This window comes from Oryx dammah, unplaced genomic scaffold (genome assembly GCF_014754425.2).
Source record: "Oryx dammah isolate SB20612 unplaced genomic scaffold, SCBI_Odam_1.1 HiC_scaffold_5, whole genome shotgun sequence".
Classification (NCBI taxonomy): Eukaryota; Metazoa; Chordata; class Mammalia; order Artiodactyla; family Bovidae; genus Oryx; species Oryx dammah.
Genome location: NW_024070189.1, coordinates 66,044,974 through 66,071,418, shown reverse-complemented (window position 1 = coordinate 66,071,418; position 26,445 = coordinate 66,044,974). Strand labels below are relative to the sequence as shown.

Here is a 26,445-nt window from a genome sequence, read left to right as displayed (position 1 = left end):
CATTGGGGCGCTCCTTTTCTTTAGGGGTGTTCACCCACACACATACACACACCCCCTGAACCCTAGCGAAGGCCCGACGCCCCGCAGCCAGAGGCGGTCCCCGCCCCCGGCCGCCATTGGCTGTTGCCATGGCACCAGCCATCTTCCCGCGCCGTCATTGGCCGCCGCGCCTGCATCCATCCCGCATCCTCCCCCGTTCGCGGTGGTCTCGCCCCAGCGCCCTGAGCGGCGGCGCCGCCTGGCGAGGCCCAGATCGGGCTTTGTCCACCCTGGAGCCCCCTGTCAGACCCGCCGAAATCCCGGAGCCCTGGAGCCTGGACCCCGCGGCCGCCCCAGCCCTGGAAGACTGGGAGCTTGGGCAGGGCTGGCGTAGCTGCGCGGAGGGAGAAAGACCCAAGCCCACAGCACCGCACCGCAGCCAGCCCAACCCTGATGAAATAAAGTAAGCGGGCGCCTTCCTTGGGTGGAGGGCAGGGAGGGCAGCCTCCGCGTCGCCTGGAGTCTCCATCCTTTTCTCTCTGCCTTGCCTGTAAATACACAATGTGGAGACTCCATTTCTTCAGGGTGGAGCCATAGGAGAAACTGTGTCCCAGAGAGCTGGGCGTCTGCGTCGCTGCAGCTGGTCCCATACAAACACCCACCCATAGGTTTCAACACCCAGGTCTCCCAGAGTCTGCGGGCTGGCCAGTGTGCCTAGGGGGATGCTGCTGCGTCTCTCTGGGTGTCAGCTGAATCAGAGGAAATGCGGCCCCTCGCTGCTCATTCAGACAAACCCCCAGCTGTAGGTCCTTTCTCATTGGTGATGGAGATGTCTGATGCAGTTCCTAGAGGCAGCCTGGGATGAAGGGCAGGCAGGAGGGCTTGCAGGAGGAGGCTGTACTGTGAAGGATGGCTGGAGTCAGAAGAGGTGTTCTGGGCAGGAGCACTGCATGTGTCAAGGCCTGGGGTTGGCGGAGAAAGAGCTGCCAGTGGCAGTGATGCGGGGCCTCTGTGAAGGAGTCACAGCTTATGCTGCAGGCCCCGGGGAGCCCTGGAGGCATTGGTGCAGGGGAGGAATGGAGTCCAGCTTGTGATTTTCCAAGTTCCCTCTGACTGTGTGTGAAAAGTGGATCGTGGGAGGCCAGGAAGGGGCTGGGGAGGCTGCCCTGAGAGGGTCCCCCCAGGGCAGAGCTTGAGGTGGGTGATGGGAGTGTGGGGTTAGAGACCCAGGTTGGAATGAAGAGCAGGGAACCCAGGGGGTGGCCCAGCTGCCAAGTTCAGTCTGATGGGGACACAGCAGTAACTACTGGGTGTGAGGGGGGTGAAAGGTCTGAAGTTCCACTGGGCCATTCCAAGAGCTCATGAGGGCAGCCTGGGGAGGGGGCTGCAGGCGAGGCCTGGGTTTGGGGAATGGGAGGGTTATGCCTGGGACTACTGCTTCCCCCTGGGTGGGCATGTGTGGTGGCCTCCGCCAGGACACAGGGCCCCCACTGGACCCCAGGGGTCTCACCGCAACTCCAGTCCATCCTGATGCCCAGCTGGGACCCCTGGCTGAGTCATAGGCAGGATCAGTACTGCAGTGGAAGGGGAGGCTGTGGTCTTTGGGCACCAGTCTCCCCCACCTGACATGCTGTCTCCCGTAGGACTGTCCTGTTTGCCTGTCACTTGTGGTTTGCTCCATGACAGCCATCCCACCTGGCCCTCTAGTATCCCACAAGACAGGCCTGGCAGATCGAGTTCTCCCCATTTGTCAGATGTGCAAACTGAGGCCTGCAGAGAGGGCGGGGCTGGTATACCTGCAGCACTGCTTGGACTTGTGAGCACTTGCAGGGCAGTGTCTGAGTTCCATGCATGCCTGGTGCATTCCTCTCAGCTCAGCTTCTCTCTCTGGGAACAGTCTAAGGGTGGTTGCTGAGACTCTAGGCTCAGGACTGTGACAGGTGTCAGATGACAGAGCCAGGCATGCAGTAGATCCTGTGAGTGATTAGAAAGGACTGACTCCATGTCATGCCTGGGCTGAGCCCCCACACCGCTACTCCAGGCTCAGATGTGCCTTTGGGATCCCTAGGGTGTGGGGGTCTCCTTGGTGAGGGAGAGAGAGGAGAATGAGTGGAAAAGCAAATGAATGGGTGCGGCCAGGTGGTGGAGGGGGAGGGGAGGGGGCAGGTGCACCCCCCGCCCCCCGCCGTGGGCAGGGGTGGCTGACTGATTGACTTGGGGAGGGGGCTCCTAGGGAGGAGGTGGCAGAGGAGATGGGCTGCCATTGGTGTGCCTCAGACAAAGGCGGAGGGAGGGGGCATGGGCTGATGGGAAGGGAACAAAGAGGGAAGGGGGGCTGGTGGTGGGATCGCACTGTCAGGAGGGCCAAGACGAGGGAGGAGGCACTGGCCAGCTGGACAGACGGAGGAGATTGGGCTGAGTTAGGAAGGACAGCCAGACACACAAAGAAGCAAGCGGCGGTGGCCATGTGCTGGGGGTGGGGCAGGAGGCCCCGGGGGCCAGAGGGGCTAGCAGAGGGCTGACCAGAGGGGCACCGGGCCGAGCAGGGAGGTACTCTGGATCCAACCGCTGCTTGAATGGGTGTGGGGGCTGCAGGTGTCCAGGTTCCAGACCCCTACGTGACCCCTGTGTTTCTGGGTTGGTCTGTCCAACTGTACAGTTGCAGGGCTCCACCATCAGCTTGTCCACCACTTTCTTAGAACCTTCATGGCATTCTTATTGTCCATCATCTGGACCAGCTGGCAGTCTGTCCACCCAGCCTCTGGGTAGTTGTGCTCATTCAGGAGAGGGTCTTGGTTTATCATCTGTCTGTCTGTCTGTCTCTGGCTGTGTGTCTGAGCCTGGTGGCATTGGGCTAGAAAGCCCACCTGCAAGTTTAAATTGTCAGATTGGGGACTACCTCGGTGGTCCAGGGGTTGAGACATAGCCTTGAATGCAGGGGGTGTGGGTTCAATCCCTGGTTGGGAAACTAAGGTCCCACGTGTCATGATATGGCCAAAAATTCATTATAATAATAAAATTAGATTGTCAGGGCATCTGTCTGTCTAGCTGGCGGTCCGTTTGTGTGTCCAGAGGCCCCCACAGTGAGGGCCAGCGTCTGTCTGTGTGTCTTGTGTATTGGTCACTTTGGCTGTCTGTCTGAAAACCTGTCCAATGACTCTGTCCCTCCGTCTCCTGTTGTCCCTGCCTGCCTGTGTCTGTCACTCCACCTGCCAGATGGTCTGTCCTCCAGACCACCTGGGCCAGCACCATCTTGCCTGCAACATCCAGCCACCCTGCCTGAGACCCACCCAGGGCTGGGTGGGAGGGCCAGAACCTAGGTCAGAGGCTGCCCCCTCCCCAGACCCTTGGATGATACCTCTCTCCTGTGGCCCCAGGCACTGCAGGCGCTGAAGATGACGAGCTCCGTGGCGGCCTATGAGCAGCTGGTGCGGCAGGTGGAGGCCTTGAAGGCCGAGAACAGTCACCTGCGGCAGGAGCTTCGGGATAATTCAAGCCACCTGTCCAAGCTGGAGACAGAGACTTCGGGAATGAAGGTGCGAGGCGAGGCGAGGCGAGGCGAGGCGAGGCTAGGACACAGCCTGTGGCACAGGGACAAACACAGGGTGGGTGGGCAGGACGAGGGCATCTAACAGATGGCCAGGCCCGGAGGTCCCAGGCCTCACCGACTGCTGTCTTTCCTGCCTCCATTTTCAGGCGGTCCTGCAGCACTTACAGGGCAAGCTGGAGCAGGAGGCTCGTGTGTTGGTGTCCTCCGGGCAGACTGAGGTGCTGGAACAGCTGAAAGGTGAGGCACTGACCTGGGACTTCCTCTGCATACTGCGGGGAGAGGAGGCAGAGAGAGGTGCTTATCTTCACCTCTCTCTCCATGCCCACCCAGCCCTGCAGATGGACATCACCAGCCTGTATAACCTCAAGTTCCAGCCCCCAGCTCTGGCCCCCGAACCCACTACCCGGACCCCTGAGGGAAGCCCGGTGCACAGCTCTGGGCCCTCCAAGGAGAACTTTGGGGAGCTGAGCCGGGCTACCATTCGGCTCTTGGAGGAACTGGACAGGGAACGGTGAGATGGGAGGGATCTCCACCCACTTTGTGAGCCGTCCTGCCCCCACCCCACCCACTGCCCCCAGGGGTCTGGTACCTCAGCCCCCTTCCCTGGCCCAACTGACCTCAACCAGAGGACAAAGAGGAGGGGGGGGGTTCCTGCTGAGGGGAATTCTGGGAGATGTCCCCAGGGATCCCGGACACACAGGCATTGCCAGGGACAGGGCTGTGTCCAGTGCCAGGGCTCAGAGTCAGGCCTGGAGCCAGGGGGACTCAAGGCAATCTTTATGGAGAAAGGGCTGCTGCCCAAGAAACCAGGGCCTGAGGCCAGAAGGAGGCAGGGTCTGGGTGCCTAGCTCAGCTGGGTCGTGTCGGGTCAGGTAGAACAGCTCTGGAGCTGGCTGGAATTAACTCTATGCTTTGCTGTCTGACCTCAAGCAGGAACACTAGCCTCTGCTAGCCTCAGACTTCTGCCCCGTAGAATGGGAATAACAGTGTCTCCGCACAAGGCATGAAGAAGTCTGAACCTCAAGTTTACCCTGTGTAGGCTAGAAGGCGATTATCCAGTATTGGAGAGGTGTTAACCTCCTCAGAGCCTTTCTCCGAGGATCACAGTTTACAAATGAGTTGCCCTTTTTACTTTCAATTAATTTCTGCACCCCATCCCCACCCCAGTCCGGGGAGTGCTATGGGTGCTGAGATTTTTGCCACACTGACTTTTTAAACATGACACCCAAGAAGTGATCATTAAAATCAGGTTAGACAGCACATAGGCCTCGGCTCCAGCCCTGAGAGCCCGCGCCCACCGACCTGCCCTCCCCCAGGTGTTTCCTGTTGAATGAGATTGAGAAGGAGGAAAAGGAGAAGCTCTGGTATTACTCGCAGTTGCAGGGGCTATCTAAGCGCTTGGATGAACTCCCGCACGTGGAGACGGTGAGCTCCCTGGGCTGCCCCGGGATCGACAGGGCCCCGCCTATGGCGGGAGGCGTAGAGCAGACGTGGAGGCCCCTCCCCTTCCCGGGAGCCCCCTCACCGGGGCCCGTCCGCTCCTCCCAGCAGTTCTCAATGCAGATGGATCTGATCCGGCAACAGCTGGAATTCGAGGCCCAGCACATCCGCTCGCTGATGGAGGAGCGCTTCGGCACCTCGGACGAGATGGTGCAGCGGGCGCAAGTACGGCGCGGGCGGGGCAGTGCACCAGTGGGCGAATCAGAGCGCAGATCTTGTGGGAGGAGTCTGGGTTAGTGGGCGGGGTTATATACCTGCGGGCGAATTAGAGAGCAGAGGCTCCTGTGGGGCCTGTCGCAGGTGGCAGAGCCACAGCTAGAGCGGGTTGTGAACAGAGCCAGAGGGGGCTTAGGCCGGACCCAGCACAGACGGCAGAGTCCCCGGGCGATGGGGATGGGGCCGACAGTGCGAGGAACCGAGTCTGAACAAGACTTGGGCGTTGCCAGTCAAATGGCGGGACCAAGTCAGAAAGTTGAGTGTGTGGGGAGGGCAGCCAGGGGTCTAAGTTTTGGGCGGGTCCAGAGTCCGGGGTTAAGGATTGGACCTTGGGTGGGGCCAGGAAGTGAGTGGAGTCAAGTAACTGGGTGGGGTTTAGAGTGGGAGGGCCACATCAAGGAAGAAGCCCAGGGTCAGAGCCCAGGGTGGGGCTTTGACAGTGGGTGGGGCCGATTTGAGCTGAGGGCGGGGCCATATTGGGACGTGGGCGGAGTCGGGATTTTCACAGCGAGCATTTTCTCCCACTCAGATCCGTGCTTCCCGCCTGGAGCAGATCGACAAGGAACTGCTGTCCGCCCAGGACCGGGTGCAGCAGACCGAGCCCCAGGTACCAGGGGGCGGAGCTAGGGCCCTAGTGGGTGATGACAGCCAAGGCAGTAAGGGGACCCCCAGGGCCCTGCCCCCACTACGTTGTCATGGCAGCCTGAGAGCTTTGTATGGTGCCCCTGGGCGAAACCACAGTCCTGGCGCTCTCCCACAGGCCTTGCTGGCAGTGAAGTCGATGCCCATGGACGAGGACGCCGAGAATGAGGTCCCTACGCACCCTGAGGATGGTGCCCCTCAGCCAGGCAACAGTAAGGTGAGTAAGTCCAGGTCAGGGGATGCTCACAGGCAGGGTGGAGGGGTGGCGGCGGCTTGGTTGGGATACATAGTGAAGTGGGTCCTGCACCCCTACTGCATTTGAAGGCCCTTCCTCCCCAGGCCGCTATAAAGCTTATCCAGGTATGGGAGGGTCTCCCTGAGTTGGAGTGCTTGGTGAGGCTGGGTTGTGGTCTGGAACCTGGCGTGGGTGTGGCTACCTGTCGTGTAAATTTGGAGGGCATGCTAGACTTAAGAGTACCCGTGATACCGGTGGGGTGGGCCTTTGGCCCTCACAGACTGGGGGCGTCTCTGCAGTAGGGTCTATGTGTGTGCTGTTCTCTGGGAGGATGCAGGGTGAGGGTCTTAAGGTGAGCGAGGGCTAACATGATGGGACTCCCTTGTTTAGGGGGAGTCACCAGAGGCTGGGGGACTGTCCCTGGCTGGGGAATGCAGGCTCCCCACCCTGACGTCTCCTGCCCCTCGCAGGTGGAGGTGGTCTTCTGGCTCCTGTCTATGCTGGCAACGCGGGACCAGGAGGACACGGCACGGACGCTGCTCGCCATGTCCAGCTCACCTGAAAGCTGCGTAGCCATGCGCCGCTCAGGCTGTCTGCCGCTGCTGCTGCAGATCCTGCATGGCACCGAGGCCGGGGTTGGGGGTCGCAACGGGACCCCCGGGGCTCCAGGAGCCAAGGACGCGCGCATGCGCGCCAACGCAGCGCTGCACAATATTGTCTTCTCTCAGCCCGACCAGGGGCTGGCACGCAAGGAGATGCGCGTGTTACATGTGCTGGAGCAGATCCGTGCCTACTGCGAGACCTGCTGGGACTGGCTGCAGTCCCGGGATGGCGGGCCTGAGGGCAGCGGCACCGGTGCTGGTGAGTGTGCATCCTGGGCTCCGCGAGGGGCAGGGCAGCACTCTTGGGTGTCAGGGGCCTCTGGCTTCTCCTGGGCACCTGCTTTGTGCCTGGCGCTGGCTGAGGTCTCATGGGAACCTGTGAAGATAGACTGCCGAAGGGACAACCAGGAACAACCCAGGCCGCGGGGTAGATGTTCAAGAAACCATGGATTGCAGGCAACCCTCCAAACGTGAGTGCGGAGTTTGAGATTCCTAGCTTTTGTGGCCGGAGAAGGCAATGGCACCCCACTCCAGTACTCTTGCCTGGAAAATCCCATGGACAGAGGGGCCTGGTGGGCTGCAGTCCATGGGATCACTAGGAGTCAGACACGACTGAGCGACTTCACTTTGACTTTTCACGTTCATGCATTGGAGAAGGAAATGGCAACCCACTCCAGTATTCTTGCCTAGAGAATCCCAGGGATAGGGGAGCTTGGTGGGCTGCCGTCTATGGGGTCGCACAGAGTTGGACATGACTGAAGCGACTTAGCAGCAGCAGCAGCAGCAGCAGCTTTTGTGGCTGATTGCAAAGTTAATATCCGATGCTGAGCACCAGGCTGAGTGAGGCAGGTCGCTCCTTGTTCACTTTAGAGGTTCTGTAAAGGAGGCCCCTCTGCTCTGGAAGTGACTCCCACAAGCCCAGTGCACAGCACTTTGAAAAACTCTGGGGTTTTGGCAGGCCTGCAGAGTGCAGACCACAGGGAGGGGTGGGGACCCACCAGGTCACATCTCTGGGAGTGGGAGGGCTCTGACCATGGTCCTTGTGCCCACAGCACCGGTGCCCATCGAGCCGCAGATCTGTCAGGCCACCTGCGCCGTGATGAAGCTGTCCTTTGACGAGGAATACCGCCGCGCTATGAATGAGCTAGGTTGTGTGTCCCTCATCCACCCCCGCCCCCAGTCTGGTCCAAGGTCTCCAGGCCTCCTCCAGTGCAGGGCAGGCTCTGGGCCCTAGTGGTCCTGGGACTCAGACAATGGGGGCAGGGCAGGGAAAGTCAGGAGCTGAGGTGAATTGAACCTACCAGTGGTCAGGGCAGGGCGACCCTGTGAAATTTTAGGTTTGGGAATATTACATCTTTTTCCTAACGAAGGTCAGTTGAAATGTTGGAAACAGAAATACCAAGGGTGAAAATTACATCCATCTGCTTTGTTTTACTCTAATTAATACAAAATAAGGCACATACTTCTCACCTGGCAGGTGGTTGGAGCACTCAAAAGTTCCCTAAGGTCTCACATGGTCCGACATCGCGGGATGAGGGGCGGGGGAGCAGCTGGGCGCAGCCTTTCTGGGGCAGGGCAGGGGGCATCTGGAGCAGTGGCCACTTTACAAGAGGGCACAGCTCTTGAGGCTTTCCTCTCTTGGCTGTTCCACAGACCCCTGGGGGTTACCAAGTCCCCTCCAGGAGGCCTGAAAGGCCACTTGTGTTGATGAAGTTAAGATATGATTTGCCTTTGCCCCTCTCATGGGTATGGTGTGTTCAGTGCAATTTAACAGGCACTGTTACTCTGAGGACCCCTGGGCTGTGTGTTCTGGGGTTGTAAGATTTCTCCATTTTAATTTATAGTATGGTAAATATTTATTATTGGAGTAGAGTTGATTTATAATGTGTTGGTTTCAGGTGTAAATTGATTCAGTTATATGTATTCTTTTTTTATTCTTTTCCATTATGGCTTATCACAGGATATTGAATATGGTTCTTTGTGCCAGAGTAGGACCTTGTTGTGCATCCAGCCTGCACATAACAGCGTGCGTCTGCTAACCCCAGCCTCCTGCTCCCTCCTTCCCCGTCAGCAGCCACAAGTCTGTTCTCTGTGTCTGTGAGTCTGTTTGGTAGATAGGTTCATTTGTGGCATATTTTAGATTCCACATTAAGTAACATCATATGGCTTTTGTCGTTGTCTTTCACAGAAAATCTCTAGTTGCATCCATGTTGCTGCAAATGGCAATATTTTGTTCTTTTTTGTGGCTAAGTAATATTCCACTATACGTATATATGAGTTCCTGGGAGTGGATTTTTAAGAAGCAAAAAGGCTTTGGATAACCCTTCAACTTTGAATTAGGCAATGGCAACCCACTCTGGTACTCTTGCCTGGCAAATCCCATGGACGGAGGAGCCTGGTAGGTTGTAGTCCATGGGGTCACTAGGAGTCAGACACAACTGAGCGACTTCACATTCACTTTTCATTTTCATGCATTGGAGAAGGAAATGGCAACCCACTCCAGCGTTCTTGCCTGGAGAATCCCAGGGATGGAGGAGCCTGGTGAGCTGCCGTCTCTGGGGTCGCACAGAGTTGGACACGACTGAAGCGACTTAGCAGCAGCATATATAACATAAAATTTACTGTTTTAACCATTTAAAAAATTATTTTTAATTGAAGGATAACTGTTTTACAATATTGTCGGTTTCTGCTATATATTGCCATGTATGAGTCAGTCATAGGTGTGTGTGTGTATATATATATATGTATGTCCCCTCCCTCTTGAACCTCCCTCCCACCTCCCACTGTTCTAACCATTTTAAATCATATTTTCTCAAACTGAAAGTTTGTCCCCATTAACCACTCACTCCCTCTCCCCCAGCACTAGCCCCTGGCAACCAAGAGCTCACTCTATGTGCGTGGATCGGCCTGTTCTGGACGTTTCCCATCAGTGGAGTCACACCCTGTGTGTCCTCCTGTGTCTGCTTCTCTCACTTAGCATCATGTTCTCAGGGTCCATCCACATGGTAGCGAGTGTCAGGGATTCTCTCCTTCTCAGGGCTGAGTGATGCTCCCAGGTGTGGAGGGACCATATTATGTTTATCCATCATCTGGTGATGGGCACTTGGGTTTTGTCCATCTTCTGGGTGTCGTGACTCATTCTGCTGTGCACACACATACAAAGGGTCCCTTTGGAAGCTTGTGGGTTTGTGTTGCCAAGCCCCTCCCCAGGGTGGCCCCCATTGGTGTGCTCATGAGCAAAAGCGCTTCACAGCCCTGAGAAGGATCCTGTTGCTGAGTGAGGGGAAGGGCCGTGTGTGTCTGGGTTCCTGTACCTTTTGACCATCACCCTCCACATTCGTGAGAACCCCGTGTCCTAGTGAACAGAGGATTGTGTGTGGGGCCATCAGCGGTGGCTCCTGAGCATATGCCATCTGGTCCGTCCTGGGAACGTGGCGGGGCACAGCCTCCTGCCCTGCCCTCAGTGGCTCGCCATCTAATGGTTTCGAGGCTTCTTGTTTGGGAATTTGGGGGGCTTCCCTGAGGAAGTGACTCTTGAACAGAAAGGGACCCAGGAAACGGGGTGGACAGTGGGTAAGAGCACCTGGGCAGAGGGAATAGCGCATGCAAAGGCTCTGCAGTTGGACCAAGTGTGACTGGAAACTGAGGGTGGAAAGGAGGCAGGCGTGGAGGCACAGGGCACCGGGGGGGGAAGGGCCAGCCTGCCAGCCAGCTATCTGGAGGAGGTGTCCTCAGAGTCAGGCTTCAAATGTAGGCTTGAGGAGAGCAGATTGGGGGTGGGACAGAAGGGAGGGTGTATAGTAGAGTGACCGGTGAGGCGGGATGGCTGGGGGCACCTGACCACCCTTGCACTCCCGGGTCCCCCTACAGGTGGGCTGCAGGCAGTGGCAGAGTTACTGCAGGTTGACCATGAGATGCACAAGATGACCCAGGACCCTCTCAACCTGGCTCTGCGCCGATACGCCGGCATGACCCTCACCAACCTTACCTTCGGGGATGTCGCCAACAAGGTGCCTGGGTGGGCGGGCCGGCCTCACTGGCCCGGAGCAGCGCTGAACTGTGGGACAGGCTGGGAGACTAAGGCCCAGCTTCTCCCTCAACCAGCGTCCTCTTGGCCACTCTGCCCTGTGGACTGGGGGGCCTCGGCTGTGGATGGAGGGCTGGGGGGAGGCCAGTATTTGTACCTGCCTGAGCCTCAGGCTCATCTGAGCAATGAAGTGACTGCTCCCCTCCCTCCATCGTGGTGAAGATGGGGGTGGGGTTCAAGCTCCAGCACATTGCAAGTGCTTGCTTAACACTCGCCCCACCTGTTCCCCCAACATGGCATGACTTCCCTGTGCCCCCCACAGGCTGCACTGTGCGCCCGCCGGGGCTGCATGGAGGCCATTGTGGCCCAGCTGGCATCTGAGAGTGAGGAGCTGCACCAGGTATCAGGAGGCTGTGGGAACACTGGGGGACGGGGGGAGGTGAAGGGCATCCCCTGGGCTTTGCCATGTGCCAGCTGCTGCAGGCCTTAGGGTGGGAGCCTGGCCCAGGCCCACCCTGCCCGCCCTGGCCCACCCCCAGGTCGTGTCTAGCATCCTGCGCAACCTGTCCTGGAGGGCCGACATCAACAGCAAGAAGGTGCTAAGGGAGGTGGGCAGCATGACTGCCCTGATGCAGTGCGTCCTTCGAGCCACCAAGGTGGGCATTGGGTGGGGTGGCTGAGGGGTGGGGCAGCCAGGGCAGTCAGGAGGCCCTCGCTACAGGTGGTGAGTTCTCCACCTAGGGGGAAACCAAGTCAGACAACCCACTGCTTGGCAATGGGCCCACACCTGGGGCTTCCAACACTGCCGCTCAGAGAACCTGTCATAGCTGATTCCATTACTTGTTAAATTTGACAATGCATCTGAGTACCTTATGTGAGTGCCTCCGGGGAGAGGGCCTGGTGAGTGGGATGTGTCGTCCCCCCACACTGTTGACCCCCTGCCGCTCCTGACCCGCACCCAGGAGTCCACCCTGAAGAGCGTGCTTAGCGCCCTGTGGAACCTCTCGGCGCACAGCACGGAGAACAAGGCGGCCATCTGCCAGGTGGATGGTGCCCTGGGCTTCCTGGTGAGCACACTGACTTACAAGTGCCAGAGCAACTCGCTAGCCATCATTGAGAGCGGTGGCGGCATCCTGCGCAATGTGTCCAGCCTCATCGCCACCCGAGAGGACTACAGGTCAGCTGGGGGCGGGGGAAGTGGGTGGGGAATGCTGGGGTCAGAGGAAGGAGGTATTGGGGGCACTCGGGCGGGGCTTGGGGAAAGAAGTGGCCAGGGGAAGGTGGGGGGTGCTGGGGGGGTGGAAGAAGGAGGTGTAAGGGGCACTGGAGCAGGGCTGGGGGTAAAGAAGTGGGGGGGAGGGAGCGGGGGCACTGGGGTGGGGCTGGCAGCTCCCCCTCTGCAGTAAACTCCTGGGGAAGCCTTGCTTTCTCCTGCCAATGAGTCATCTAGATGACCCCCTAGGTGCTATTTTTAGTATAAATACGTCCCCAATACTGCATGGGATATACTTGTACTACATTTTAAACTAGCTTTGTAGAAATAAACATAATATTTAAGTAATATTAATAATACTTGTTATTTATTAAAATGTTATTCACTATGTAATAAGGAACTTACTAGGTAACATTAACAATAAACAATACTTCAATATGTGAACAGACATAACTTTTAAAAGTATATCCCAAACTCTGCATGTGATATACTTGTACTAAATTTTAAATTAACTCAGTAAAAGTATACATAATTTTCTAAATAACATTAATAATACTTGTTCTTTATTAAAATATTCATTAATATTAAGTAAAACAATACCTATTCTTCATTAACATATTTCCTACTATGTAACATATTGCATACTTATACTGAATTTTAAATGAATTTATTAAAATAAAAATGCATAATTTTCTAAATAACAGTAATAAAAACTTGTTCTTTATTAATATCACTTATTAATATTACTAAAAAGTAATGCTTCTGTTAAGATGTATGAAAGTACATAACTTTTTAAAAGTATACATCTCAGTATATCCCAAATATTGTATAGGATATACCTGTGCTGAAGATTTTATCAGTTAAAACATTAAGAAACAATACTTAGATTTCTGTTTACCTTTAATACTATCTTTGTGTGTGTGTGCTTAGTCACTTAGTTGTGTCTGACCCTGAGACCCCATGGACAGAGGAGCCTGGTGGGCTACAGTCCATGGGCTCCTCTGTCCATGGGATTTCTCAGGCAAGAATACTGGAGTGCATTGCCATTTCTTTGTCCAGGGTCCCAATCCAGAGGTTGAATCCACCTCTCCCATATTGGCAGGTGGATTCTTTACCACTAGCGCCACCTGGGAAGCCCCCAATGCTATTGGGCTCCTCAGTCCATGGAATTTTCCAGGCAAGAGTACTGGAGTGGGTTGCCATTTCCTTCTCCAGGGGATCTTCCCAACCCAGGGATTGAACCCGGGTCTCCCACATTGCAGGCAGACGCTTTAGCATCTGAGCCACCAGGGAAGCCCAATGCTATTTTCAGTATATCCCAAATATTACATGGGATAAGTAAATGTGTTAGTCACTCAGCTGTGTCCGACTCTTTGCAATCCCATGGAGTATAGACCTCCAGGCTCCTCTGTCCATGGAGTTTTGCAAGCAAGAATATTGGAGTGGGTTGCCATTCATGTCTCCAATTAGATGGGATATACTCGTGCTAACGATCTTACCCCAGTAGAGAATTCCCTGGCGTGCAGTGGTTAGGACTTGGTGCTTTCATTACCGAGGGCCCAGGTTCATTCATCCCTGGTGGGGAAAATAAGATCTCACGAGTCATGGAGTGGACAGGAAAAAAAAAGTCTTATCAAGCAAAATAAAACATTTTATCTACTACTAATGCTAATAATAAATAGAAACAAACAGAAATCTCTAGTATAGGTATATAATGAGATATACCGCTGCTAAGTCGCTTCAGTCCTGTCCGACTCTGTGTGACCCCATAGACGGCAGCCCACTAGGCTCCCCTGTCCCCGGGATTTTCCAGGCAAGAACACTGGAGTGGGTTGCCATTTCCTTCTCCAGTGCATGAAAGTGAAAAGTGAAAGTGAAGTCGCTCAGTTGTGTCCGACTCTTCACGACCCCATGGACTGCAGCCTACCAGGCTCCTCCATCCATGGGATTTTCCAGGCAAGAGTACTGGAAGTGGGGTACCATTGCCTTCTCCGTGAGATATACTACACACTGCTATATGTAAAATAACAAGGACCTACTGTATAACACAGCGAATTCTACTCAACCTAGTAGATGCGAAAAGAATCTGAGAAAGAATGTATAAAGGTATAACAGAACCACTTTGCTGTACGTCTAAAAATAACAAAATTGTAAGTCAGCTATACTCCATTATAGAATAAAAATTTTAATAAGATGAGTTAACTAAATTTCATTTTAAACAAGTATTATTAATGAGTTAATAGTACTGTTTAATAGTTTGATATTAATAAAAGCTTTGGCACAAGTATATCCCATCCAATGTTTGGAATACACTTACACTAAGAATTTAGCCTTGTTTTTGAAATTCAAAGTTACCTGGGCATCTTCTGTTTGGATTTGCCCCATCCGGCCGCAGAGCGTGATGGGCGGTGTCCAGGTTGGGCGGGGCCTGATGCGCTGCGCCCCGCCTCCCGCAGGCAGGTGCTGCGAGACCACAATTGCCTGCAGACGCTGCTGCAGCATCTGACGTCGCACAGTCTGACCATAGTGAGCAATGCGTGCGGCACGCTCTGGAACCTGTCGGCCCGCAGCCCCCGCGACCAGGAGCTGCTGTGGGACCTGGGCGCCGTGGGCATGCTGCGGAACCTGGTACACTCCAAGCACAAGATGATCGCCATGGGCAGCGCCGCCGCGCTGCGCAACCTGCTGGCTCACCGGCCTGCCAAGTACCTGCCGGCAGCCACCGCGGTCTCCCCGGGCTCCTGTGCCCCCAGCCTGTATGTGCGCAAGCAGCGCGCGCTGGAGGCCGAGCTGGACACACGGCACCTGGCGCAGGCGCTTGACCACCTGGAGAAACAGGGCCTGCCGGAGGCCGAGGCCGCCTCCAAGAAGCCCCTCCCGCCCCTGCGCCACCTGGACGGCCTGGCCCAGGACTACGCCTCTGACTCGGGCTGTTTTGACGACGACGATGCACCCTCCCTGGCGGCTGCTGCCACTGCCGCAGAGCCCGCCAGCCCCGCAGTGCTCTCCCTCTTCCTGGGCAGCCCCTTCCTGCAGGGCCAGGCGCTGGCCCGAGCCCCGCCCACCCGCCGAGGAGGCCTGGAGGTGGAGAAGGAGGCCGGTGGGGAGGCAGCCGTGGCAGCTAGGGCCAAGGCCAAGCTGGCGCTAGCAGTGGCTCGCATCGACAGGCTGGTAGAGGACATCTCGGCCCTGCACACCTCATCTGACGACAGCTTCAGCCTCAGCTCCGGGGACCCTGGCCAGGAGGCCCCACGAGAAGGCCGTGCCCAATCCTGCTCACCTTGCAGGGGGCCCGAGGTGGGGCGGCGGGAATCGGGCAGCAGCCGGGCTCACCCACTGCTGCGGCTCAAGGCAGCCCACGCCAGCCTTTCCAATGACAGTCTCAACAGCGGTAGCACCAGTGATGGGCACTGTCCTCGAGAACCCTCACGGCCCTGCTCGCTGGCTGCTCTGGCCGAGCACCGAGAGGGGCCCCCACATGGTCAGGTGCGCCCCAGCCGGCTTGACCTCAGCCTGCCCAACGGCCAGGCTGACCCTGAGGCCCGGGATGCCAAGGCCACAGACGCCCATGTGCGTACCATCAAGTTGTCGCCCACCTACCAGCACGTGCCGCTGCTTGAGGGTACCACCAGAGTGGGTGTGGGGTCCCTGGCCCCTGGGGCCCGGAAACAGGCCTGGCTGTCCACAGAGGGCCTGAGCAGTGTGCCTGAGAAGCTAATGGTCGAGAAGGCACCCCTCTGCCTGTCCCGCTGCAGCTCGCTGTCCTCGCTGTCCTCAGCTGGCCGCCCGGGGCCCAGTGAGGCTGGGGACCTAGATGAGAGCGACTCGTCTCTGGAGGGGCTGGAGGAGTCTGGCCCTGGAGAGACAGAGCTGGATGGGGCCTGGCGGGGCCCAGGGACCGCCTCCCTGCCCATGGCCATCCCAGCGACCCAGAGGGGTCGGGGCCTGGGGGTGGAAGATGCTACGCCGTCCAGCTCCTCTGAGAACTGTGTGCAGGAGACACCGCTGGTGCTGAGCCGCTGCAGCTCAGTCAGTTCACTGGGCAGCTTCGAGAGTCCATCCATTGCCAGCTCCATCCCCAGTGACCCATGCAGCGGGCTGGGCAGTGGCACAGTCAGCCCCAGTGAGCTGCCTGATAGCCCCGGGCAAACCATGCCGCCGAGCCGCAGCAAGACACCGCCACTGGCTCCAGCACCACCAGGCGAGCGGGAGGCCACCCAGTTCAGCCTTCAGTGGGAGAGTTACGTGAAGCGCTTCCTGGACATCGCCGACTGCCGGGAGCGCTGCCGGCTGCCCTCTGAGCTGGATGCAGGCAGCGTGCGTTTCACTGTGGAGAAGCCCGACGAGAACTTCTCGTGTGCCTCCAGCCTCAGCGCACTGGCCCTACACGAGCTCTACGTGCAGAAGGATGTGGAGCTGCGGTTACTGCCCCCTGCCTGCCCAGAGCGCGGCAGTGGGGGAGGCGGAGGCCCGGGGCACCGCCGACGGGACGAGGCCAGTGGCTGTCTGGAAGGGCCAGCATCCACTGATCAGGAGCTGGAGCTGCTGCGCGAGTGCCTGGGTGGGGTCGTGCCTGCCCGGCTCCGCAAGGTGGCCTCAGCACTGGTGCCTGGCCGCCGCGCGCTGCCCGTGCCAGTCTACATGCTGGTGCCTGCTCCGGCCCGTGAGGATGACTCCTGCACTGACTCGGCCGAGGGCACTCCAGTCAACTTCTCCAGCACTGCTTCCCTCAGTGACGAGACCCTGCAGGGACCCCCCAAGGATGGTAGGCGTTTGGATGGGCAGAAGCCCGCAGGTCATGCCGCCTCCACTAGGCAGTCTGCTGGGCAGCGGCACAGGGTGGGGGGCATGGGCCAGAGCACAGAGCAGCCCCAGGGGGCTGGCAGGAGCCGGGCAGGGCTGGAGCTGCCCCTCCGCCGCCCCCCGAGCACCTGCAGGGATACTGACAGCTCCCGCCCAGGCCGGGAGCATGGGGACGGGGCTCTGCAGTCTCTGTGCCTCACAACGCCCACCGAGGAGGCTGTGTACTGTTTCTATGGCAATGACTCGGATGAAGAGCCGGCCACAGCGGTGGCAGCAGCACCCCCACGGCGGGCATCCGCGATCCCCCGGGCGGTAAAGAGGGAGCGCCCGGCTGGTGCCAGGAAGGAGGTGCAGGCTGTGCCCAAGGCTGCACCCAAGGCAGCACCACCCACCCGGGCCCAGCCCAGCCTCATTGCAGATGAGACACCACCGTGCTACTCCCTGAGCTCCTCCGCCAGCTCCCTCAGTGAACCTGAGCCCTCCGAGTGCATGGCCAGCCGACCCCGGGTCCACAAGCAAGGGCTGACCAAGGACCTGGTCCCCGGGGGCAGGAAGGATGGCTCCCTCAGCCCGAGGGCCGAGGCAGAGCTCCTCCGGCGCTGCATCGGCTCAGCCTTGCCCAGACGCCAGCCCCAGGTGTCTGGCCCAAGGCGCCGCCCACCCCGAGAGGCCCAGCCAAAGGAGCGTGCAGCAGAGGGGCCCCGGGAACGCGGTGAGGAGGCAGCCAGCTCAGACCATGCCTCAGACCTGGACAGCATCGAGTGGCGTGCTATCCAGGAGGGCGCCAACTCGGTTGCCACATGGTTGCACCAGGCCGCAGCGGCGGCCGCCCGCGAGGCCTCCTCAGAGTCTGATTCCGTTCTGTCCTTTGCAACAGGGCAGTCTGTGGGTTCCACCCTGCAGCCCACCCTGCACAGGAAGGGGTGTCGGCCAAGGGCAGAGCGCCAGGCAAGTGGTGCCCTGCGGCCAGAGAAACCAGAAGGGGCCCTCACCCAGCGCAGCAGTGGGCCAGAGAAGCCACGTGGCACTCAGAAGGCCCCAAATGGGGTGCCAGCAGTGCTCCGGGGACATACAGTGATCTACATGCCCAGCCCGGCCACCCGGGCACAACCCAGAGGTGCCCCTGGTTCCCGCATTGTGGCAAGAAAGATGGGAGCGCCCAGCCCCGTGCAGCCGGCGGCCCCCACCAAAGCCCCCAGCCTAGGGCAGCAGCGGTCTAGGAGCCTGCACCGGCCTGGCAAGATCTCAGAGCTGTCAACGCTCAGCCCCCCGCAGAGAAGTGCCACACCACCAGCCCGCCTTGCGAAGACCCCGTCATCAAGTTCCTCTCAGACCTCACCGGCCTCCCAGCCTCTGCCCAGGAGGTCACCCCCTGCTGCCCAGCCTGCAGGGCCCCTGCCTGGCCCCAAATCCTCCCCAGTGCCCAAGACTCCAGCAAGGGCCCTGCTGGCCAAGCAGCACAAGACGCAGAAGTCACCCGTGAGGATCCCCTTCATGCAGAGGCCCGCCAGGCGGGGGCCGCCGCCCTTGGCTAGGGCAGCCCTGGAGCCAGGCCCCAGGGGACGGGTGGGCACAGAAGGCGGCCCTGCAGCCCGAGGGGGCCGCCTGGGCCTGGTTCGTGTGGCCTCCGCCCGCTCCAGCGGCAGTGAATCCTCCGACCGCTCGGGTTTCCGGCGGCAGCTGACCTTTATCAAGGAGTCGCCGGGCCTGCTGCGCCGCCGACGCTCTGAACTGTCCGCACCCGAAGCCACCAACCCGACCACCCAGGCTGCCTCGCCCTGCCGCGGCCGGCCCGCACTACCCGCTGTCTTCCTCTGCTCCTCGCGCTGTGATGAGCTGCGGGCAGGCTCCCGGCAGGCCCCGGCCCCCCAGCGGGCCCACGCGGCCCGGCCCCGCCCCAGCGAGCGGCAGCCTCGGCGCACTAGCTCTGAGAGCCCGTCCCGCCTGCCCGTCCGCACGCCGGCAGCCGGGCCCGAGACGGTCAAGCGCTACGCCTCCCTGCCCCACATCAGCGTGGCCCGCAGACCGGATGCCACCAGCCCCGAACCTGCGGCGGACGCCACCCGTCGCAGCAGCGCAGGGGAGGCCGGGCCGCTGCCTAGGGTGGCCGCGCCGGGCACCACGTGGCGCCGCATCCGGGACGAGGACGTCCCGCACATCCTGCGGAGCACGCTGCCTGCCCGCGCCCTACCACTGCTGGGGTCCCCTCCGGAGGACGGCCCAGCCGGCCCGCCGCAGCGCAAGACCAGCGACGCCGTGGTCCAGACTGAGGACTTCGCGGCTGCGAAGACCAACTCCAGCACGTCCCCGAGCATGGAGAGCAGGGCGCTCCCCCAGCCCACGGCCAGCGGCCCCACCTCCCTTCTTGGCAGCGACGTGGATGGGCCGCCCGCTAAGGCGCCCGCTCCCACCCCCTTCGTCCCCGCCAGCCGGCACGGCTCCCCCAGCCGCTCCGCCCGCGTTCCCCCTTTCAACTACGTGCCCAGCCCCATGGTGGCGGCCACCGCTGACTCCGCCGTGGAGAAGGCCCCCACCCGCGTCCCCACCAGCCTCCTGGAATAGTGGCCAGGACTGGACTTCCAGAGCATCTTCTCCTGGCCCAGGGCCGTCTGGCTGCCCCGAGGGTGGTCCCAGGACCCGCCTGCCACCCCCCCCACCCAGGGCCCCGCCCTCCAAGCCTCACCCCTGCCCACACGGGCCTCGCACTCACGCGTAGACGCTTGCTTTTGAGCCGAGAAGGCTTCGGGAGGAAAGTGAGCTGCGGGCTGGAGCGCGCGTCACCGCAAGGGGGCGCCCACGAGGCCCCGGCGCCCGCGCGACCATCCTCCTGGCTGGGGCCGTCCTCAGCGGTGCCCTTCTGGGTTCCTGGCCCTGCCGGGCCCGACATTAGCACCACACTTGTTCCCCTCCCCTCTGGGGAACGCATGGTGGTGGGGGCGGGAATGACAGTGCCCGCCGAAGTGGGGACGGGGCTGGGAGGGTGGCGGCAGCAGGAGCCTGCCAGCCCGGGGGCGGTGTTGGCTGCGCACGCGCAGGAGAAAGCCTGTAATTACGGGTAGGGCCGGGTAATTGGTTAACTACGGCTTAGCTGGTTTGTTTGCCGTCTCGGCCTCAGCTGGGGGCGTGCGGGAGGGGCGTGTCTGCGCCCGACCGAAAGGCCGCCCCAACCCCAGACAGAGACGCACAGGGAGCCTAGAGCACCCCGAAACTGGTCGGGGGCGCTGGGGACACAGGGCGTCCCCGCAGCCCTCGTAAGAAACCAGGAGAGGCAGGCCGTGGCTGAGGAGAGCGAGAAACGGAGGGGAGGCCGGGGCCTAGCTACCGCCCAGTAGCCAGGCCTGGACCACGGGACCTGGACCGCGCTCTGCAGGAAGTGGTCCCCGCGGGCGCCTGCCTGGTCCCAGGTCTTTGCCTTTTCACCGAGCCTCCTTTTCCCTGGATCTGCGGGCTCCGTGGGGCGTGGCCTCCTCCCAGGGGCCAGCACACCTGCCCGAACAGCCCATCCTTCTTCCTTGAGGAGCCCGGCTCTCAGCCGCCCTAAGGATCTGCAGTCACACCGCTCTGCCGAGCTGCTCTGGGTGCCGGGGACAGTGTGCCGGTTCCTGTCTCTTCTCTGGGAGGAGGGGAGCAGAGCCAGGTAGAGAGGACGTGCGGAAGAAGCCCTGCCTCCGCCCCCGTCGGACGCCGTGCTGCCGCTCCTTAAGACACACACGCTGTGACATTGCGTCCGGCAGGCCAGAGCTCGGCTTGAAGGCCAGGAGCAGAAGCAGGACGAAGGAAGGGCTGCACCACTACTCCTGGGGAGAGCGAGCCTGGGAAAGCGGTGGGGACTGAGCAGGCGCTAGAACAGCCACTGCTGACCCTGAAGACCCTCTCCAGGGCGGATAAGACATCTCTGCAAACAGTTGCTCCCATCCTGTCAGTAGCCAGAAGGGGAGGGGGGAGTGGCCTTCTGAGCTCCTTCTCAAACGTGGGGGCTGCAGAATGCTGCACCCCATCATCACAGGCGAGCCACCCCTGGAAATGGGGGAATGCTGCCAGCTTGCCAAGCAGTGGGTGCCTGGAGTGGAAGCCCCCATACTGAGTCCCAGGCTGTGCTCTGGCAACTGGGTGCCTGCTTCCCCACGTGGGCCATGGGAATTCCCAGAGCTACCTCTGGGTTGAGCAGGTCGGCTGCTATGACTGGTGGCAGAGGACCCTCCTGGCTGGCTGTCCCTTGCCATTCTCTCCACAGGCAGGGGCAGGGTCTGAGCCATCCCATCCTGTCCAGTGCCCACCCTGCCACCTCCATCCATCGCAGCAGCGGTCCACGCAGCAGTTGGGCTAGTGGGAGCCCCAGGCCCTCATTAGAGTGGCTTCCTGGAGGAGGCAGTGCTGACCACTGCTGGACAATCAGCCTGAGGCCGGAGCCTGGAGGAACAAAATCCGAGGACCCCAAACACTCATGTGAAGCCCTGACCAAGAGACACAGGGCACCCAGGCCAGACCTCGGCCCAGAGCAGATGGACACTGCAAGCTGGGTGCTGACTTTGAGGCACTACCTCACCACGCTGCCGCAGCCTGAGCCTGGTTGTCTTGGCTTGTCCCCCTCCCCGCCGTCTCCATCCCAGGTGCCGCAGGACACCTGTAAATACGTACAGCCCCCACCTGTAAAGCCATCACCTGGCAGAAGGAGGCCACAGAGCCAGGCGTTTCACTGCACCTTTAATAAACAGCTGTTGAATCGCACTCCAACTGGCTGTGCCTTAGTCTCCAGAGGGGTGAGGCAGGGTGGGGGTCAGGAGGGGGCTTTGCAGGCCTTCCATCCGGGTCCATGTGCTGCCTGCATAGCCTCGCTCCCCACAACCAAGTGTACTCGACGTTGACACAAGGGTTTGTCGTGTGCAAGAATGCCCTCCCTTGGATGAGGAGGCTGCTCGGGGTCCACTGCTTCTACTGGCACCGCATCCACACTTTCTCAACACCTGGGCCCCCAAGTTTCCAGTTTTAAGGTCTCTAGGCGTGAAGCAGATAGCTTTCCCTCCTGGGATATGTGAGGTCTCCTCTATCTGCTGTGCGGGGTCCCAGCGCCACCCTGAGCTTTTGGGACCCTAGAAAGGAGGGGCCCATGGGGGGACTGTTGTCGGAGGTACTCAGTGGGCTCATCACCTCCCACTGGTCTGCTGCTCTGGTCTTCATGGGACTGCCTTCTTAGGGTGAAAGCCCTTTTCACGGTCCTCACCTGGCCCACTGCCCACCTGTCTGCAGGTGAAGGTGGAAGGAGGGAGGGCACTGGGTGAGAGCTGAGGCGGGGACTGACTACCACACCCTCTCACGGTACCCTCATGTGACTGCATCCCACAGGGGACAGACAGATGAGAGCCTGCCCTGGGGGAGCACCCAGGCCCAAGACGGAGTGCCAGGGGCCCCGAGAGGTGGCATTCACCCTGAGGGCTACTGCTCCTCACACAACCAGAGCCACCATGGGCTGGGGAGGACACTGAACACCCCCACACTCTTCTGGAACCTCTGGGCCCCCCCCAGTTCACATGGAGATGGCAGAACCAGAGGGGTGGGTCCCACCTGCTCAGTCTGATTGGTCAGTGAAGCAGGGTCGCCAGAGGAAGGGAGGGGAGGATGGACTGATTGCCCTTGAAGGAAGTCCAGTCTGGGCTCCTCAGGGCAAGGGGCCTGTGCACAACCTGGATCCCATCCTCAGGGAGGGGTCTATGCCCAGTGGGGCCCCACACTGACTGGGAAGGCTGTGTCCCCTGGCATCTCTGGGTGCCAGGGCATGTCTAGGCCGCAGAACAGAGAGCCAGAAACCTGCTTCTGGGACCCAGGGGCCAGGTGTCAGGTGAGGTGTGCCAGGCCAGATGCTGAGTGGAGGACTCGAGGTTCCGGTGGGCCGGGTTATCCCAAGGAGGCGGCTGCTGTGCCGGGCAGAGCCACTTGGCCCACCTGGCTGATGTCCCGCTCCAGCTCCTCGCCCGCCTGCTGCAGGTCTGCACGCTTCTGCTCCAACTGGGCACCCGCCTGCTGCAGCCGCTGGTTCATGGCCACATAGATCCGGCTCTGGAAGTAGAGCTGCTCTCGCTGGGCTTCGGCGTCCTCGGCCCGCCCAGAGGGGCCCAGGGGGTCTACGGACAGGACATGGCAGCATCACTGCCCATTAACCAGAGGACTCAGTTTACTCTCCAGAGAAAACAATGGACTGGAGGGGACAGGTCACAGGAAAGGCTGGACTCCACTGACCCACAGTCCCTCCAAGGGGTGGGCCCTGGCTCCTGGAAAGGGCTCTGACCCTGATCACGGAGCAGACTGGCTCTCACCAGCACTCTGAGCACTCAGGGAGATGGGAAGAGGCCAGGATGCACACTTCCCAGTGACCACACTTCCTAAAGGGTACAGGAGAAGGGGGGAGTCAGGGCAGAAAAGGCACAGGCTCCAGGGTCCATGGACACACATCAAGGTCCTCCTTGCTCTGCCTGGTCCCCCTGTCCACAAACTGGCCAGAAGCTCTGCATTTGATTGCAGATCACTTTATCACCTGCCTGACACCAAGGTGGGAAAGGCCACACAGTGCAGGTGCACACAGAGGCAGACACAGGCCAGCAGGGGCAGCCCCTGCTCCCTGAATGGCCCCAGCACTGGCCCCACCTCATGGCCCCAACCTCCAAGTGCTGGGGACCTAGGCCTGTGAGCCTTAAGCTGGGGCTCAAGCAGCCGCCAAAGACCCAGCTGTGGGCTGTGGATAAATAGGTGCTGTGGTTCCTCAGGCGGCCCCATCCAACACAACGTTCCAGGCGACAGAAACGTCCCCAGCTGAGCCCCCCAGCACAGCAGCAACAAGGGTTTCCTGAGCCTGTAAAATGTGGCCATGTGCAGAAAAGAACAGAATTTTTACTGTTACTTAATTTAAAAACAAATTGTCCCACAGCCACATGTTAAGTCAATGAAGTTAGAACACTCTCTCATACCCTACACAAAAAAACCCAGAATGGCTTCAAGGCTTAAATATAAAACATGACACCATAAAACTCCTAGAGGAGACCACAGTTATAACATTCTGTGACATGGATCTTACCTATGCTTTCTTAGGTCCGTCTCCCAAGGCAACAGAAATAGAAGCAAAAATAAACAAACAGGACCTAATCAAACTCACAGGCTTTTGCCCAGCAAAGGAAACCAACAGCCTACAGACTGGGAGAAAATAACTGCAAATGATGTGACTGACCAAGGCTTGATTTCCAAAATATACAAACAGCTCATACAACTCAATATCAACAAACAAAACAACCCAGGTGAAAAATGGGCTGAAGACCTACATAGACATTTCTCCAAAGAAGACATACAGATGGTCAAGAATCACATGAAAAAATGCTCAGCATCACTCACTATCGGAGAAAGGCAAGTCAAAACTACAATGAGGTACCACCTCCTACAGGTCAGTATGGCCATCATTAAAAACTGTACAAATAAGGACTTCCCTGGTAGTCCACTGGCTAAGACGCCATGCTCCTAATGCACGGGGCCAAGGTTCAAACCCTGGTCAGGGAACTAGATCCCACATGCTGCAACTAAGAGTTCACATGACATAACAAAGACCTGGCACAGCCAAACAAATAAATATTAAAAAAAAAAAAAAAAACCTCTAAAAATAAACAAATGCTGGAGAGGGTGTAGAGAACAGTAAACACTCCTACACTGTTGGTGGGAATATAAGCTACTGCAGCCACTGAAGTTCCTCAAAAAACTAAAAACAGAGGTACCATATGATTCAGCAATCCCACTCCTGTGCAAATATATTCAGATGAAACCACAATTCAAAAAAACACATGCACCCCAATGTTCACAGCAGCACTAGTTACAACAGCCAAGACATGGAGGCAAGCTAAACGTCCATCGACAGATAAATGGATAAAGAGGAATAAAAAGGGTACGGTAAGAAAAAAAAAAAAGGATATGGTGTATATATACACAATGGATTACTACTCAGCAGTGAAAAAGCACAAAAATATTGTCACTTGCAGCAACATGGATGCAACTAGCGATTACCATACTAAATGAAGTAAGTCAGAAAAAGACAAATACTGTATGATATCACTTATATGTGGAATCTAAATATAATGCAAATGAACTTATCTATGAAACAGAAACAGACTCAGACGTAGGAGAAGACTTGTGGTTGCCAAGGGGGAGGGACAGCAAGGAAATCAATCCTGAATATTCACTGGAAGGACTGATGCTGAACCTCCAACACTTTGGCCACCTGATGTAAAGAGCTGACTCACTGGAAAAGACTCTGATGCTGGGAAACATTCCGGGCAAGAGGAGAAAGGAGCAACAGAGGATCAGATGGTTGGATGGCATTAGCAACTCAATGGACATGAGTTTAAGCAAACTCTGGGAGATGGTGAAGGACAGGGAAGCCTGGCGTGCTGCAGTCGATGAGGTCACAAAGAGTCAGACACGACTGAGCGACTGAACAACAAACATAAAGGGGAAGGGGGATGGTGGAAAGAATGATTGGGAGTTTTGGATAACCATATGCAAACTATTATGTACAGAATGGATAAACAAGGTCCTGCTGTATAGCGCAGGATTTTCAATATCCTGTGATAAACTATAATGGAAAAGAATGAGTATGTGTAACTCTGCTATAAAACAGAAATTAACACTGTAAACCAACTATACTTTAATTTTAAAAAAACAAAAAGACACAAAGACGAACCCCCCAAAAAAGTCCCAACGTGTTTCTTACCTTCTGACATCCCACAAGCCTTATACTGATCCTCTCTACCCATTAGAATGGCCTGAGGACAGGCACTTTCATCTTTTTTTTTTTCCCCCCTTGGCTGTGCCACGTGGTATGTAGGATCTTATTTCCCGACCGGGGATTGAACCCATGCTCCCTGAAGTGGAATCGCAGAGTCCTAAGCATTGGACGGACAGGGAAGTCCCAGGGACTTTCAACGTTCAGATCTCACCTCACCACCTCAGTGATTAGAATAGAACCTGGCCCATAAGAGGTTCTCAATAAGGCTGAACGAATAAACGAACCTCATAGAAAACACAGTATTCAGACTACAACTGTATGTCGGCCCCTGCAGTCAATGTTCTCCGTTTATCTTCTGAACAAGGGGTGGACACCCTTTCTCTGCAAAAGGCCAGACCTAAGTATTTTGGGCACTGTAGGGCCAGACAGTCTCTGTCCTGACCATTTAACTCTGCTAGTGCGTCTCAAAAGCAGCCAGGTGCTTCCCTTCTCGCTGGGGTCTCGGGACCGCCCCTCCCCTGCACGGCCTGGGCTCCCCCTACCTTCCCGGGCCAGTGCGGTGAACACGGGGTCCTCGGCGGGAGCCCCCCGCACGTCCTCCAGGATCTGCTCTACCGTGGGGGGCGCCGGGCGGGTGGGCAGCACCACGCGCTTCTTGGCCTTGGAGCCCATCCCTGCAGGCTGGAGAAAAGAACGTTGACCGCGCAATTCCTGCCGCCCAGCAAACTCCCACACACGCTCCGGAGCCCCGCTCCCGGCGAAGCCGGTCCTGCCTCGTTCCTCCCAAGGCGGAACAGCACACGGTCTGGGGCTTCAGTGTCCGGCTCCACTCAAGACAAGTTTCCAGCAGAAGCTCCACCTGGCAGCGGGTCCTCAGCCACCACAGCTGCCGAGAGGCCACTTCCGCTTCCGGTCGGCCT

At 58.3% G+C, this 26,445-nt stretch overlaps 2 protein-coding genes across 4 annotated transcripts in view; one reads left to right on the top strand and one right to left on the bottom strand.

Moving 5' to 3' along the window:
* APC2 (APC regulator of WNT signaling pathway 2) overlaps positions 1-21,494 on the top strand; it is a 24,852-nt gene extending 3,358 nt beyond the window's left edge. Inside the window, exons 1-15 of one of the 3 annotated variants that reach the window (XM_040240172.1) lie at positions 309-442; positions 3,357-3,515; positions 3,676-3,766; positions 3,860-4,040; positions 4,846-4,954; positions 5,078-5,194; positions 5,775-5,852; positions 6,006-6,104; positions 6,593-6,983; positions 7,777-7,872; positions 10,595-10,734; positions 11,074-11,151; positions 11,291-11,407; positions 11,714-11,928; positions 14,421-21,494. In XM_040240172.1, the coding sequence (XP_040096106.1) occupies positions 3,375-3,515; positions 3,676-3,766; positions 3,860-4,040; positions 4,846-4,954; positions 5,078-5,194; positions 5,775-5,852; positions 6,006-6,104; positions 6,593-6,983; positions 7,777-7,872; positions 10,595-10,734; positions 11,074-11,151; positions 11,291-11,407; positions 11,714-11,928; positions 14,421-19,329 (6,762 nt within the window). In that variant the 5' untranslated portion in view covers positions 309-442; positions 3,357-3,374 and the 3' untranslated portion in view covers positions 19,330-21,494. Of the gene's footprint in view, positions 1-308; positions 443-3,356; positions 3,516-3,675; positions 3,767-3,859; positions 4,041-4,845; positions 4,955-5,077; positions 5,195-5,774; positions 5,853-6,005; positions 6,105-6,592; positions 6,984-7,776; positions 7,873-10,594; positions 10,735-11,073; positions 11,152-11,290; positions 11,408-11,713; positions 11,929-14,420 lie in introns of those variants that run through there. The other 2 variants (XM_040240171.1, XM_040240170.1) reach the window with 2 other exon arrangements.
* CUNH19orf25 (chromosome unknown C19orf25 homolog) lies at positions 21,455-26,445 on the bottom strand. Its single transcript, XM_040240182.1, has 2 exons — positions 26,068-26,445; positions 21,455-22,886 (listed from the first exon to the last, which is right to left on the bottom strand). Exons 1-2 carry the CDS (start codon positions 26,195-26,197, stop codon positions 22,660-22,662), a joined length of 357 nt encoding a protein of 118 aa, XP_040096116.1. The 5' UTR covers positions 26,198-26,445; the 3' UTR covers positions 21,455-22,659.